General features: G+C 32.9%; 2 protein-coding genes and 2 long non-coding RNA genes across 5 annotated transcripts; 1 reads left to right on the forward strand and 3 right to left on the reverse strand.

Moving 5' to 3' along the window:
* Positions 1 to 217: 217 nt before the first annotated feature.
* On the reverse strand, positions 218 to 1,357 carry LOC137805878 (uncharacterized). Its single transcript, XR_011080265.1, has 3 exons — positions 715 to 1,357; positions 591 to 617; positions 218 to 411 (listed from the first exon to the last, which is right to left on the reverse strand). It is a non-coding gene; the product is annotated as an uncharacterized lncRNA (long non-coding RNA).
* A 1,083-nt stretch (positions 1,358 to 2,440) lies between these two features.
* Positions 2,441 to 3,422, reverse strand: LOC137805879 (uncharacterized). Its single transcript, XR_011080266.1, has 3 exons — positions 3,228 to 3,422; positions 2,856 to 3,118; positions 2,441 to 2,548 (listed from the first exon to the last, which is right to left on the reverse strand). It is a non-coding gene; the product is annotated as an uncharacterized lncRNA (long non-coding RNA).
* A 3,154-nt stretch (positions 3,423 to 6,576) lies between these two features.
* LOC137807207 (glyoxylase I 4) lies at positions 6,577 to 9,332 on the forward strand. The gene is made up of 5 exons (XM_068607706.1): positions 6,577 to 6,817; positions 8,273 to 8,441; positions 8,526 to 8,609; positions 8,699 to 8,902; positions 8,979 to 9,332. The coding sequence occupies exons 1-5, from the start codon at positions 6,746 to 6,748 to the stop codon at positions 9,071 to 9,073; spliced, it is 624 nt and encodes a 207-aa protein (XP_068463807.1). The 5' UTR covers positions 6,577 to 6,745; the 3' UTR covers positions 9,074 to 9,332.
* A 583-nt stretch (positions 9,333 to 9,915) lies between these two features.
* Positions 9,916 to 15,228, reverse strand: LOC137807206 (U-box domain-containing protein 34). Of its 2 annotated transcripts, none has more exons than XM_068607704.1 (9): positions 14,949 to 15,228; positions 14,728 to 14,849; positions 14,162 to 14,277; positions 13,479 to 13,606; positions 13,018 to 13,310; positions 12,783 to 12,884; positions 11,822 to 12,250; positions 10,568 to 11,317; positions 9,916 to 10,450 (listed from the first exon to the last, which is right to left on the reverse strand). In XM_068607704.1, the coding sequence occupies exons 1-9, from the start codon at positions 15,112 to 15,114 to the stop codon at positions 10,265 to 10,267; spliced, it is 2,292 nt and encodes a 763-aa protein (XP_068463805.1). In that variant the 5' UTR covers positions 15,115 to 15,228; the 3' UTR covers positions 9,916 to 10,264. The 2 variants fall into 2 exon arrangements, with proteins under 2 accessions (XP_068463805.1, XP_068463806.1); XM_068607705.1 differs by having other exon boundaries at positions 14,728 to 14,819; positions 14,949 to 15,223.
* Positions 15,229 to 15,776: the final 548 nt, after the last annotated feature.

Genomic DNA, 15,776 nt, shown 5'->3' on the forward strand with positions numbered 1-15,776 from the left:
ACAGTATTGTATGACATTTATACTATACTTTATAACTGTCATAATTCGAATATTAAATATTTAATTTTATTTTTAATATTTATAATAATTTATTTAATTCTATTTTATAATTTGATTTCATAATATTATTTAATTTCATATTATAATTAAATTTCATAATATAATTAAATTGTAACATAAACTAATTTCATAATATAATTAAAATTGCTAAACATAATAATCAAAAGATGACTTCATTTATTCATTGATAACAAAGTTAATAATGTCAAACTAATCCAAACGACAAGTAAATTACATTGTCAAAATATAAATTCTTTCACTTTCAATCCTAATTTGTCTTATTGCCTCCACTTGATCCCATAATATTCTGACTTGATGATGCATCACCACTTCCAACATCCGGTGCCTGGACTAAATTAAAATATGCTTAGAGTTAATTGATAATTTTTGAAAAATAAATGAAAGCAATATTATATTATGAAATTCAAGGTATAATATGAGCGAGAGAAATTATATGAAGGCAATAAAATTGAATTAAGGCAGCTAATAAAAATCAACAATTATAAATCAATTATAATTTTAGGATTTACCTTTAGATTCATGAGAACTGCAACTGTCTAAATAATAAAATAATAACCAAATTAATATCTTAATAATATAGATATTTAAATAGAAAGAGTTTGAACATCAAAGGTCAATAGGGATGATATATACCATGTACATCACACCACTATGCTTCCCTTCCCTAGACCGTACAAAGGGCCAATATCAAATAAAGAGACTTAAGATCATGACTATGGTTGGATGTGTAAATTATATTTAATAGAGAAATAGAAGCATTAGATGCTGGACCATGTCATTTAAAATTCATAATCCAGTAATAAAAATGGAAACTCAAAAATTACTAATGGTTGCAAAATTAATCTAATTGTATTCCATGGAAGAAACCATTAATGTTATTCTAATGGTTGCAAAAATTACTAAATCTTGTATGCCATGGAAGAAACAATTAATGTATCAAATCATGATTCAACTCCTAAAATACTTTATGAATAATAAATTGTAATATTCACCAATGACATAAAATTAGCAATATTAATAGTTTTAGAGTAGAATTAAAAAAGAAGCTAAAAAGAGGAAACATGTGAAAGGCAAGGGCTGTTGCAGGACCACATATACCAGCTCCCATAATCACAATATCCGCATCAACATTTTTATCCATCTTCTCCCATTTCCTTCCTATTTAAGATATTTAATTAAGCCTAACATTTAAAATACTTAAAATATTGTTCATAAAGTATAACATTATAATTTTTTTAGAAATGAATTATCAAAAAAGAAATTGTTTAGCCACATAATTTTGGCTCCAGCTCACTTCCAACCTAAACCATGCAGCAAAGGAAACAACCAAAAAATGAAAATAAACTAAGAATTGACCATCACTGATCTCCAACAAAAGTTCTCATTTCCAAAAAATTCTAAAGCAACAGATATGGAAGAAGTAATAAAATAAAGGTTTTTCTAATAAGTGTCATAGGAGTACTAAGGTTTTATGGCACTCCTTAGCAAACCAAACCCCATAAAATGAATAAGGTATTCTATCTAGAATTTGGAAAGTAAAAGCCTAGACATTTAGCAAACCACATTGATTTGAGCTTAGGAGAGAAGATACTTCAATGGGCAAACCAAGGTTATCAAACCCTAGGGTTAACTCGTAAACCCTTGCGAGTTTAAGGGTCAGCTGAGGGTTGACGAGTCGACTCGGGAGTAAACTCGTTTTTGAGTAAACTCGGAGTTGACTTGGTCAAACTCGCGAGTTTAAGACCGAGTCATCGAGTTGCGAAAAAATGACCCAAAACAGTGTGTTCCATTGTGATTAGGGTTTCTTTCTCGCTCATGGTGTCATCTTCCTCACTGCCGTCAAGCCTCCTCGTCGCAGCGCACCGTGCCGCCGTCGCAGTGCACCGCGCCGCTCGTTGCACCTCGCTGCGCATCGTCGTCGCACCTCCCGCTGCTCTTCGCAACTCACTGCGCATGTGCTGTGGTAGATTTTTAGGGTTAGGACAGATTGGGGTTAGGGTTGTTTAAATTATGTTTGGGCTTTTTAAATTGGGTTGGGATTTTTCAAATTGGGTTTGTGCAGATTGGATTTTTTTAAAATTTTGGCTAATTGATTTTTTTTTTTAGATTTTTGGTACATTGTAAGATGTTTGGAAATTCAGTATTTCCACTACCACCTAGAAGTTAGAATGCTGCAGGAAATATAATAGATATTGAATGGAAGCATGAAACTGATGCTTCATGAAATTGTATCATGAATTTTTTGTTTTTGTTAAATTTTTTGTGTGAAATAGACTCTTACGAGTCTACGAGTCGGGTTTACGAGTCGAGTTTACTGGACTCCCACGAGTCTAAGTAGACTCTCGAGTCTGATAACCTTGGGGCAAACATTGGATGGTTGATCGATCATGACATCCTCTGGCTCTGTCATATCCTCAGGCTATCCTTTCCACTTCTTGTAAATGCTAAGGGCCTCAACCATGCCTCCCTGAACATCACACAAAGTTAACTTATGTGCAAATTTTATCATTGCATACCAAATCAATCTCACGTGTAAAACTAAAACTCCCAATATATAGCAAATTAAACCATCAAACATATACACATTTAGTTTAGATTATATATATGATATATCTCAAGATATATGAATGCAAGAGATTAATATTTTTTTACCACCAAAATCTAGAAATGGAAACTTAATCACAAACTTAAAATATATATACACAGAAACACAACACGTTGCATGCACACTCTATGAAAAACTTGATAAAGATTAGGATTAATTTTTCACATACCTTTCAATGCACAAGAAGCAAAGCATCTCCTTCCCCATCTTTTTGAATCAATTGTACCTTTGTGCCATAAATTCCACAACCATCAACCCTGAAAACAACCCCCTCCATTCACCATATGTGGCCCCCTCCTAACCCTTAGCACCGTTTGAGAAGATAAACAGTAGAGTTTGCTAATCACAGGCATCATGCTCATCTTCCAACTCTGGTGGACTCAACAATGATATTAGCTTCGTTCTCATTCCCATGGGATCTCCTCAGGGTTCCTTGGGATTAACAAAAGATTTAATGACATTGTTCATGAAGAAACGAACACTTACAACATAAATATGCAGGACAAAACAATGGAACACATGAAAAGGGTGAAAAATATACCTATGTCAAAAAAAGTGTAAATCATGATGCTCAGAGTCCTTGTTGGTGACATCGTGATGCTTACAATGTCCCTATTTCTCATTAGAACACCACAAATAATAAAGAGATGGCAGAAGCAAAAACGAAATATGAAACCAAAAACATCAAAACGTTTCCTTCGTGGAATATCCTTACCATACAAACCACACAACTTCAGAGAAAAAAAAATGCCAATGGGTTCTTACCTTAAGAGCGAGGTGCTTATTGCCAAAGGTTGTGATGATGAGATTAAATATATAGGGTTTGGAAATGAAGAACAAAAGAATTGATGGTGAGGGTTTCGAAATTAGGAACTTCAAAATTATATTCAGAAGAAAATACACACAAAAACATAACTTTGCTAGAAAAAATGATCGTTCCACGTACCTGTTGCAACAACGAACCAAGGATTGCGGCGATAATGGCGGCCAAACATTGTGAGAAGAGTGAGAAGGGTGATATGGTTTGCGGTGAGACTGAGAACAGTGAGAGTGAGAACGTTAGCAGTGAGATTGAGAAAAAAGGTTTCAGTGAGAATGAGAAGAGGGTTTGCGGTGAGATTAAGAAGAAGGGTTTTAGTGAGAATGAGAAGAGGGTTTGCGGTGAGAATGTGAAGGGTTTTCGGTGAGAGTGAGAAGAGAAGGGTTGCGGTGATAAGAGAAGGAGAATAGAACGAGAATGAGAACGGTTAGGGTTAGCTGAGAGAGGGGAATACGAAAGAGGGGAAGTTTCAGTGAGAGGGGTTGCGTTGCGGTGAGAAGGGGGTTCAGTGAGGACAAGGTTCGAAGAGGGAAATGTGAGGGGGGAATACGAAAAAAAAGAGTAAAGTTGTATATTTTCGAAGAGGGAAATACGAAAAAGATATTGGGAAAGAGGAAGGTCAAGAAGGAGGGAACGAATTATGGGAGAGCGTTTATTTCAAAGGATAATTATGGCGGTTCTACACGCCACATTTCGAAGGAAGATTATGGCGGTTAAGAAGCTGTCGTATTATACAGTTAATTGTGGCGGTTTTTAATAACCGCCATATTATAACCGCCACCACATACAAGTTTTTTTGTAGTGTGTGTTTATATACAACGATTTCACGACTGTTGTCTTATTGCTAAAAGAATCGTTATTTGACCCTTTTCTGCACCAGTGTTATCCCTTTCCATCTTCACATACCCAAAATTCAAAATACATTATGTGAAATAATAACAACATGGTGTAACGTGAAATGAGACAATAGAGTCAATAATCCATTCATACTCTTGCGAAGTAAAATTAACACAGTCATTTTTGTACATAATCGCAATAATGATTTTGTCTTATCCTTTCTTCTATTGTTATTGTTTCCCTATCCTTTTATCTTTCTTCTTAAGGATCCTATACTATTTCATCATGTGTTCCACTTTATTACAATATGTTTTTCCATATCCTGAAATTCTCTTTTGACTTGCTAATGATCATTAAACCTGAGAATTTCTATACATATTTCTTCTCCCTTACTCAATAATCAATTATTTTCTGTGTAAATGCTTCGAAAATAATATCAAGAAACAAACAATAATAATAGACAAAACAATGGGATACAAAACCTAATCTAATTCTCTTGAAGCATCAAAGTATCAAGAAAAAATATTATTTTCACCAATAAGGTGGATAACAAGACAAAAAAACTCCAATAAGTATCTAGCTAAACAATAGAAAGAATCAAATACATTAGACAATGGATATAAAAATTATTATTCTTAACATATGTACTCACATTTTTTTTTGACTTACAATCCCCATAAAATTTGGAAAGAATGTATTTATAAAATTACATAATACGTAGCTCATAATTTTTTTGTTTCTTTTAATTAATAGTGTAATAAATGGGTGACCCATTTAACAGTGACTTAAAAATAAACTACTTGTTTTAAAGCTTCTGTTAATACATGTTTGCTCTTTTTTAGTAGTAGTAGTAAAATTTAAAAAAAAATGTGAAATGATTTTAACGGGCGTATAATCCAAAAGGTCTAAGAAAAAAAAAGATAAATGGACTATGATCTAAACAAATGATTATTAAAAGTAATACTATATATTTTAGCACTATTTAATTAAAAATACAATTTAGAGTATTTAAAAGTACCTTTTAATGTTATTAAACTGAATAGACAAAACAATTTATTGCAACAAAAGATGAAGAAGTAGTGTGTTGCCATTTTTTTAGAGACAGATATGTAATTTATTTGATATGATTTCATATTTTGATATAATAATAATAATTATTATTATAAAATTAAATTTGTAATGATTCTATATAAATCACTATTACTATTACACACAATGCATATAGTATAAAATATATCCATTACAAAAAGAATTCTTTATTAATACAAAAATTTATTTTGTGATATAAAATTATATAAATGTGTATTGTTCAATTATCCTACATGTCAAAACATATGTTTACCTATAAATTAATACAATCCTAATACACTAAACATACACAAATATAGGGTAACTAATTATTCAAACATAATAATTTTACCACATAAACATCTATTCAAACATCAATAAATAATTATCATTAGTTCACATTTATTTCATTATAAACAAAAAAATCTATACTTGAAAGTTAGAATTATCATACCTATCACATTATGATAGGTTATTGTGTTGGTACTCTCTGTCACAATAATAACCTAACCACCTTATTAGAACTAATATCGACCATATTCTATATAATCTATCTCATTAAAGTCTAAGAACATGTTTTCATTATTTTCTATTGGATCCTTAACACATGATATTTTAGTGGTTATTAGTGAAACCTATAATCTCATTAAATATGTTCTAATAGTTAACCTTTTTATTGATAAATTTGTAATTAAATTAACAAAATATTTAAATTTCATATAATTTAAAAAATTCTTAAACAAATTTAACTAGATCCTTGCACTTATTATTACTATTTATCTCGTCATCTTTTTTAAATATTTAATGTAATTATAAATCGAAATTTAAAATTATTAATTAAATCGTGATTAATTCACGCGCTTATATTTATGTTAACATTTAAACTTATGACATACCAAATTCCTTCCCACTAATCTGTATTAAATATTATGTGATTGAATTTTGTTTAATATTAAACTTCCAAAATAATACTTCGTTATTACTAATAATTATGTTTTTTAAATAGTGAAATCCTCACATTTTATTCACCAAATAAATTTGTACTATGTATATAGTGTAGTAAGAAGAAGTAGAAGAAGAAGAAGAAGAAAAAACTGGAAATCAGTAGTTTTGCAAATTGTGAACATTCTCCATATTGTATCTTATTTACAGAAGGGTCCCCATTATGTTGGGATTTTACAGTAATGCTCCAAACCCAAATTAGTGGTCAGTGTTCAGTGTCTACCCTGAAATTGGTGGAGCTGCTGAAGGTTGGAAGGGTACCGTGTCCACTCATTACCCTGTATATTCATATGAGGTTCCCAAATTATATGTCAAATTAGAAGACACCCCAGATGATGAATTGTTGCTCTGCAATGGCGTCCCTTCTGAAAGCACCTTCCTTTCTCTCCCCTCTGAACCAAAAGGTGATTTCAGAATTCATCATCTTCAGGAATCTCATCTCTTCTGTAAAAGGGGCTTTTCTGTTTTGCTTGCAAGATGTAAAGTTTGATTGCAAAATCCATGATTTCTAACTCTGCTCATGTTGGGAAGAGAAAACTTAGTTGCAATAACTTAAGTTTCGTTCTTATGGTTTTTCAATCAGAATTGAAATTTCGTTTTAATCATCGGCATAATATTTTAATCTAATCTTATTACGACTGAGATAAAACTCAAATTCTGATAGGAGAATAACACAAAAATACTTAAGGTATTTTATCTAAGTTTCGTCCTTTTAATAATACCATGGCTTACTGGGAATTTGAAATGGTAGGAAACAAGTTATTATGATATCAGTTGTGTCTGATACCACCTTTATCTCCATACTCACTGTGGCTCCATGGATGGACGTTATGTACTGAAGGGTTATGAGGGAGAAAACTGGATTTTCCTGGGCACTTGATACCTTTTTAGATTGGGAATAAATCATCACTGATTAGGATATGGTAGCATCCGACTCCCCCTCACTACTGATTGTTTGACATGTTTCAGTTTCTTAGGTGTTTTTCCCTTATTGGAGGTAACATTGTCATTGGAATCTTCTGATTCTCATTTCTCAATTTGAATCACGCAATCTGATACAATTTAGCTGGCCTATATTCATATCATGTGAAAGTCACATGACTTTGAATCTTATGATACTTGGGTAATTTAATGTAATTCAATATGACAAGATTTAGCAATTTGCTGGTTTTTTATGTTTTCTTTCACCATTTCTTATCAACAAAACTGACAAGTTTGATGAGCGTAAATTATTAAATAAAAGGGAGGTACAGGAGCATTACTGACACACCTTGATTATTATATGCCTTTGTTCTTCTGAAACAAGGTTTCACATCATCATCGACTCCTTCTGTGTACTATATTCTATTGTTGCATAGGTTTGCATGTGCTTTTTTGAAATAGAGGTCTCATCATCCACTAGGTTATTACTCATGTTTTATTTTATGATACTTATGATAATTTTCTTGTCTAAAATTATTCCACTGAGAATTATACATAATTTATATAATATATTTGTAGTTATATTTTTGCTGTGCTTCTGAACATTGCTACTGATACATTGTAGGATTTGTGGTTCAAAAATTAGCATGAGGATTCATGATTTGAATTGCAATTCTATAATCTCGGTGCTAAATACAATCAATTATCTGTTAATAAAAAGAAACATAATATATTTTGTTGGTAATTCTCAATCAGATCAGGGAAAAGAAGGATTCCCGAACGGATCTTGAAAAATGTAACTTCATTTAGTTCCAAATGAATTTCAGCAATCTCTCATCGGGGAACTTTGTTAATTGACACTTCAATAGAATGCCATTATGTACTGTCATTCTGGACACCCAATCTTATTTCTCTTTGCCAATCCATTTTGGTTGCAGTTGAATCATGTTAGCCTTTCTCCCACAACTACAAACCTGCAGTCCAAATTTGATCATGCTGGTGTCAGAAATGGGAGATGGCATATTCCTAGCATGGCTATAAAAGCTCAGGCCTCTGTTGAAGGGGATGTACTTGACAAAGAATCAGTCTCTATCAATGAAGAAAGTGGTATATAGTTGGTTATTGTTCATTTTCTGCTTTGTTCACGTGTTTCAGAGTTGCTTTTATTTTGACGTTGCTGGTATTTTTCAGATTATGGGGTCGTTAATATGCACCATGTTGGAATTTTATGTGAGAGTCTAGAAAGATCCCTAGACTTTTATCAGAACGTTCTTGGTATGCCAGCTTGTCAAACTTAAATTTGCTGTGTGCATTGTGTTTACCTAGAAGCAAATATATGAATAACTAAAATGAATGAAATTTAGGCCTCAAGATAAATGAAGCAAGGCCAAATGATAAGCTTCCATACAGAGGTGCTTGGTTGTGGGTAGGCTCTGAGATGATTCATTTGATGGAGCTTCCAAATCCTGACCCTTTAACTGGACGACCGCAACATGGTGGTCGAGATCGTCACACATGTATTGCAATCCGGGATGTTTCCAAGCTGAAAGCAATCCTTGATAAAGCTGGTACAACTTCTATAAATAACATAACTTGTGGTTCAACATTATGTTCTATGCCTTCATGTTATTTTCTACTTTGTAGATATTCCCTACACACTTAGTCGATCTGGAAGACCAGCAATCTTTACACGTGATCCTGATGCAAATGCTCTAGAATTTACACAAATAGATGATTGATGCTTCTGGATATTACATGTCAAACCACACCCCTTTGGCGCCATAAGTCCCCAGAAGGTAGAAATAAATGTAGAAATGAATACATGTATGTAAAGGCTGAAGGGACTAATAAGCCATGGTAAAGTAGTCTGCTATGCAGTGGCAATATAGCAGCAATATAGTGCTGGCTCATCATATATATTGCATGCCTGCAAGCACAAATGGAACGTGAGAGTGCTGATAATTAATGTTGAAATTGTACGAGATAAGATTGTGGAAACTGGCAAGTGATTTTTCACTCAGAGCACTAGAGGCTCCACGAAAAGGAAACATAAAAATACAGAGGACAAATTTGAAGATATTCGTAGCCAAGAGTTTTACTATTTGAAATTTTTTTTAAAAAATTACAACGCCCGTAATATCGTATGTATCACTATCATATGATTTGACTAGGGAGGGATAGAGAGAAATTATGGGTGTTTAGAGTTATTTAGGTCTCTAAATATCACATTCTTAATTTTTTATCACTTACTTTTTCTTGTAAAGAAAAATCTCTTGTTTTTGCTCATGTATATGCTTCTTTAATACACACTTTAAATTAAAATGTCATTCTACTTTGATCTTCACCAAACATTTTCTTTAAAAGATAGCAATATGTTCCAATTGCGCAAGTATAAAATTATTTGGACTATATCACAAGAATAATATATTTACATCACAAAGCCTAAAATGTAACTATAAATACAAGATACTTCCAATGACATAATTAACATCTTCAGCACAAAGTAAATAGCTATTCCATTATATTATGATCACTAGATTTCAACAAGCTTCAATGCTTTCATAATGAAACAACGTCTCAATGAATATGTAAATATTTCTTGTGCAATAAATTTTCATTCTTGTCCAATAAGTTCGTAACAAAGAAGTCTGCACGAGCAACTAGCATTTTCTCTTTGGAATAAATACAACGGCTATAGAAAGTTTATATACAGTGTTAAATGAAAAATAAATAAAAAATAGCTTTTTAGCAGCACGTTAGAGTGTATACTTTTCATATGTACCTTTTACAATATTTTTCTCTCTATCTGAACACCTATCTTACAAACTTCTTGAAAATTCAAATTCTGACAGTTTTAAGCTGCAAGTAAAAGTGCGTTGGATTGAGATAAACAGTAACTAGTAAGATATTCATTCCTTGATGCTTACTAATCAAAAGGTGATTCCTGACTTCCACTCCTGAATGGCAGAACGTAGAGTATGGTTCGGAGTCAACACAGAATGCTGAAGTTTAAGCTTTGTCATGGGTGACACATTGTGTTTGCTGAGCCATGCCTTGATTGCTCTGTACTCATAAGTGAACCCATCCGCAGCAATATATGGATCATCCATGATTTCCTACAGTAGTCAGAAGTCAACCAAGGGTATAATGATATATCCGAAAAAGATGTGTATCACACAGAGACATAAAAAACAGAACAACCAAATTTTCATCAGATAAGTGCAGATTTATACCTGAAGGATTGGACAATAATACTGGCTTGGTGCACTTACACTATTTCTTCCTATCCTTGCACTAGCATTTGCCGCATTAGAAAATCTTTCGAGCAGTGGAAGAACTTCAGTATCAAGTTCTGGTCTATCTCTGCATCTAAGTGCTGTGCATTTAAGAGCAATTTGAGCCAATTCCACTGTCTCATCCAATGGCCAATCTCCAGCTGATGAATCTAAAAAATCACGGAAGGAGCCATTTCTAATTGCATCTTCAACAATCAAAATGAGCCCACGTGCATGGCGACCAGTTATTAATTGGAGAGTTATAACTCCAAATGCATATACATCTGATTTTGGTCGAACAGTGCCAGTTCTCTGATATTCTGGGTCCATGTAATGCAGAGTACCGGCAAGGACTGATTCTCGGTAGTCTGTAATATTGTCAGGCACGACTTCTGCAAGGAGTTTAGCTAGCCCAACATCAGAAATTTTGCTCACATAATTTCTGTCTAACAAAATGTTGCCAGGCTTTATATCTCGATGGACAATCGGCTCTGGCTTCGAATTATGCAAGAACGAAAGTCCACAAGCCATTTCAAAAACTATGCGAAATCGAAAAAACCAAGGAAGTGGTGGTTTTCTATTTTTGTTGAGAAGATAGTCTTCTAGACTTCCATTTTCCAGGTATTCATAAACTAGGCAACCATTCTCAGGACAGGCTCCAACTAACAAAACCATATTAGGGTGATGCAGTTGACTAAGAATCTCAACCTGAAACAAATGGGAGACTACAGATATTCAGAAAGGAATGCTTTCTCTTGTTATTGCAGCATTGGAATATTGAATTCTTTTAAGATATTTAAAAGGCACCTATAATTAGGAAGCATTGAAAAAAGAGATGAAGGGAGTGTAATTTGAAAATTCAATCTACATTTAAATCAGAAAATTTCACATGAGTTCAATTGAAGAAGACAAAAAATAAAGTGTGAATCCTTAGGAAGCTTGATCTATCAAGGATTAGTAACTGTTAATAGTCAACTTTTCCCGTAGTAGAAGTAGTGGGATGGCCAATTTTAAATATTTAAAATGGACTTGGATACTTGAGGATGCACTTGTAAGTTTCATAAATCAATTCCTGCTCTAGATTCATTAACATTTAAAATACGATATGAAGAAGTCCACCAGAATGACACACCAAAGAAATCAGTAAGTCTCAGAATTTCACTCTAATATAAGGAATTTCAAAGGGAAGAAAAAACCAAGCACAAGGAAGACCTCTTTTAGAAACTCCTCTTTCTTGTTGATTGCATCCTGATGCAGAACCTTTACAGCTACTGGTGTGTGATCAAGATTACACTTGTAAACTTTCCCATATCCTCCTTCACCAATCATCAAGTCCTCAGAAAAGAATTTTGTCGCTATCTTGATGTCATCCATGGTGTACTTTCTGTATCTCCTGTCGTTTGAGAGCAATTTATCAACAATTCTCTGTTTCTCTATTGATTCTTTAAGGACATCAAGTTCAGCCATCTGCCTTTCGTATGATTCTTTGGAAAACTTATTTTTCGCCTCCTCAAGTTCCTTCACGACTTTTAAATACTTAGTTTTCTCTTCAGAAGCAATCTTTCTTAAAACCTCCTCTCTTTTTAGGGAAGCATTCACTATTTTAGTTTCTTCAAGAGATTCAGAAGAAAGTAAAAGGGCCTGCGAGTAAAAAGGGTTAAGTCATAAAGGCATATATTTCTGATTGGAGAATAAGTACCATGGAATGCCAAGCTCCAAACCACAGATTCAATTTAAGTCCAATTTTGGCAACTGTGCCACAATGAAACAGACATGGTCGTGGCTTTCAAAAAAATAGTTTTGAATAAAGAGTTTATTGAAATTAAAGAGGGCATAAGCTTTGAGTTTGAATATAATTGAAACCGATAACTTTTCTTTTGGTTTTGATTTATTTATTGAATTTGAATTTTGATGACTACAAGGCTCTAGATCAGGTTTTTCCTAAATTAATGTTTAAAAATAATTGATAGCAGCATTATATCCTCTTAGGGAAAATAGTGTACATTTTCTCTTAACAAATTATTCAAGTTGATTTCTTTGTAGGCATTGTCATAGGTATTGAGAACGTGGGGGACTGGAAGGGGGATAAAAGAAAATAGCTTAGTTGAATTGGTGACCCAGATATGCATTCCCTTGTACAAACAAGAGAAATAAAATATTTTCAACCTCTCACCTGGTTTTGAGCTTGAATCAGCTCCACACAAACCTGTTTGTACATGGCGATAGTATTTTGCAACTCCAGTTGCAGCCGTTCCACTTGTTGTTGCATGACTAACTGCATAAGTACACAACATATGAACACCACAGCCATGTTGGAAGATAAAAATATATATAGCATTTTCACCAAATAAGTTATTTATGGGTGACGCCCTCCAGAGGTTTCTTTTGACTAAAAAGAAGAAAGTTACCTGTTCACGTTGTGCAGAAGCAATGGAATCAAAAGAGTGGAGGCTAATCATTTCAATATCATCTCCACAGTTTTCTGGATTATCATTTTTGGTAGAATTTTCAAAAGAATTCCTGCGACTAAATGTTTGCAGACCAATGTAACTATGCTCGGATAATGATAAAAATCTGAAATTCTTTAGGATTTTGGATTCTGTTGTGGATGCACTGATTCCCGACATTTCTCTGCCAATGCCAGCCTCATTGTCTACTTCATTTACTTTAGTAGACATGAAGTAACTTGTTGGGCTAGTCTCTGTTGGAGGGAAAATTAAAAATCAGGAACTAGACAACTTCTTTCATAAAAATTTTATTCGGGACCCTACTTCTATGAAATCATTATCAGAACCAATATAAGATGGCCACACAATTAGGGCACAGGTGCAGACATCAAAATCTCAAAATGCAAGAACTTCAATCATACCATGAGAATGTGAAGATGACAAATCGGCCAACTTCGAAACAATTCTGTCTCTAGCTACAACATACACATCACAGCTGTCTGGAGCACATCTTAGGCTGGTAGTTGGTATTCCAGGTCCTTTAAGCTTCCTGAAAGAAGAAAAACTGAAATTTAATGGCATTATTAAGAATTACTTTATGATCCATCCTCTTTCTTCGATAAACTGTTTGCAAGAAAAATGAGTTAATTTCGATGTACTTCTAACAAAAGCTTGAGGTTGACGTGACAGATTTAGCATGCAAGTGCCAAACTTTAAAGTGCAAAAACATAATTAGATAATAGGTGCATTCAGGGTGTTAGAATCAAGTTGATTTGTTAGAAGAAAAAAAAAACTAAAAAATACTTATAGTTTCCACCACGTTATTGTAAGATTAGTTTACATGGACTAATATCAGCAAAACAGAAAAATCACAAATTTTGCTTTAGCACTTCGAATATTTAGAAGAGAAAGGTCAACGAGATACTCTTTTAAGAGCAGTCTCTACTATTAACTAAAATTTATGAAAACTCAAATTTTGGTTATTTTCACTTCATATTTAATGAGTTTTGTAATTTCTAATAAATTTCAACTGATATTGAAGAGTGTGTCATAATAAGTGTGTTAAAAAGTGTATGCTATATTTTTCATATTTAGAAACGCAAACCTTGTTATAAAATTTGAGGAGTCAGAACCCAGCACTAATGTTTGGACCCCGGACTCCGAAATAAAGCTATGAAGTGCTTCTGCCACATTGTCATCTTCTAGCAGCACTGTTTCCATCTACAAAATTTCCACATTAGCCTTCGCTTAACACCTTTTTAATGTCAAGTTGAAACTAGCGCAGTCCAGAAAACCAAGTTATGAGGGAGTGATACTCCAAAAGAAGTTAATATATATAGGGTTTTAAATATTGATATGTGATCAATGCTAACATTTACAAGATTCACTTATTTAGGCGACCTTAACATTTCTGTGACAGTGTAAACAAATAGTAAACTTATAAAATTATAATAAACAACTCATCTAACTATCTATAGATATTCTTATATATAATTATTTATTGAATAAGTTCTTCTATACTTTTTAATAAATACATACATAACAATAATAAATAAAATAGGTTTATGAGGTAAGATAAAATCATCTAATACACTTTAACTTGTACGAAAATTTGTTTAAGCCACAACTTCTTAAGAAATTGTGCATTTGCATATGATATAAAACACTCACTGTGTTTGAGCCGCAGAGTTTCTTGAACGGAACAAAGATTTGTTCAGATTTTTGCTTCACATCGTCCACATAAGCTGCAAACACGTCTGCGTCTGCTTCCGAAACAGGAATATACTCTTCAGCTGGGAATTAGGATCCCAAAAACAACAACAATCGCATTTTAGTTATCAAAGCGATTTTGCAATCGTATGTGATAAAATGAGGGAGTGCGAGGAACGTACTTGGTGTGGCAATTGAAGTGATTGGAGAGATAACGTGAACTAAGATGAACCTATCGGCTTGAGGGACGAGATTATCCACCGCCCACTGCACGGCTCGCCGGCTACCCTTGCTGGAGCCTCCACTCACGGCCACGGCAACCGATCTCGGCAACGGTGGTGTGGACATTATTCAGTTGGTCAACGGTCAACGAGAGTTTTAATTGCTCCGTCAACTACCGCAGCAACCGTTGAATTTATAGTTCTCTGTTTAAGGTCATTGCTCACACTATTCGCAATTCTTCTGCTGATATAAAATAAAACTGGTCTTTTTAATTATGGGATTGTTTAATTGGTAGTTAATATATTTTAAATTTTATAGATTTGTTTAATTGGTAGTTATTTTTTTTATTAATACATGTATTCTTTTTTATTTGAATTTGAACATAAAATTTTGTCCGTTTTGATATAAAAAATATTGAAAGTATTAAAATATATTAATGATATAAAAAATATAAAAAATGTAATAACAAATTTTATTTAATAAAATTATAGTTAATGTTTTACATTATTTTATCCAACCATGTAAAAATCTCATAAATTGATATGTTGGCTTTATTCTTTACTTTGTGTTCCTCTATTCTTCAATTTTTATTTTTAATAGTTAATACTTGTATAGATTGTTTGTGCCAGTCTTTAAACAATTAAAAGTAAAAAGGTTTGATCGGAAAATAATAGTACATTCTTTTGGATGTAATAAATATTTTTATTTTTTAAATAAAGATAATATTTATAAAAATTAAATGAAGCATTAGTAGATTAAATTAATGTTAATTTATTTCTTTTATTTTA

Source organism: Phaseolus vulgaris, chromosome 3 (assembly GCF_000499845.2).
Source record: "Phaseolus vulgaris cultivar G19833 chromosome 3, P. vulgaris v2.0, whole genome shotgun sequence".
NCBI lineage: Eukaryota > Viridiplantae > Streptophyta > Magnoliopsida > Fabales > Fabaceae > Phaseolus > Phaseolus vulgaris.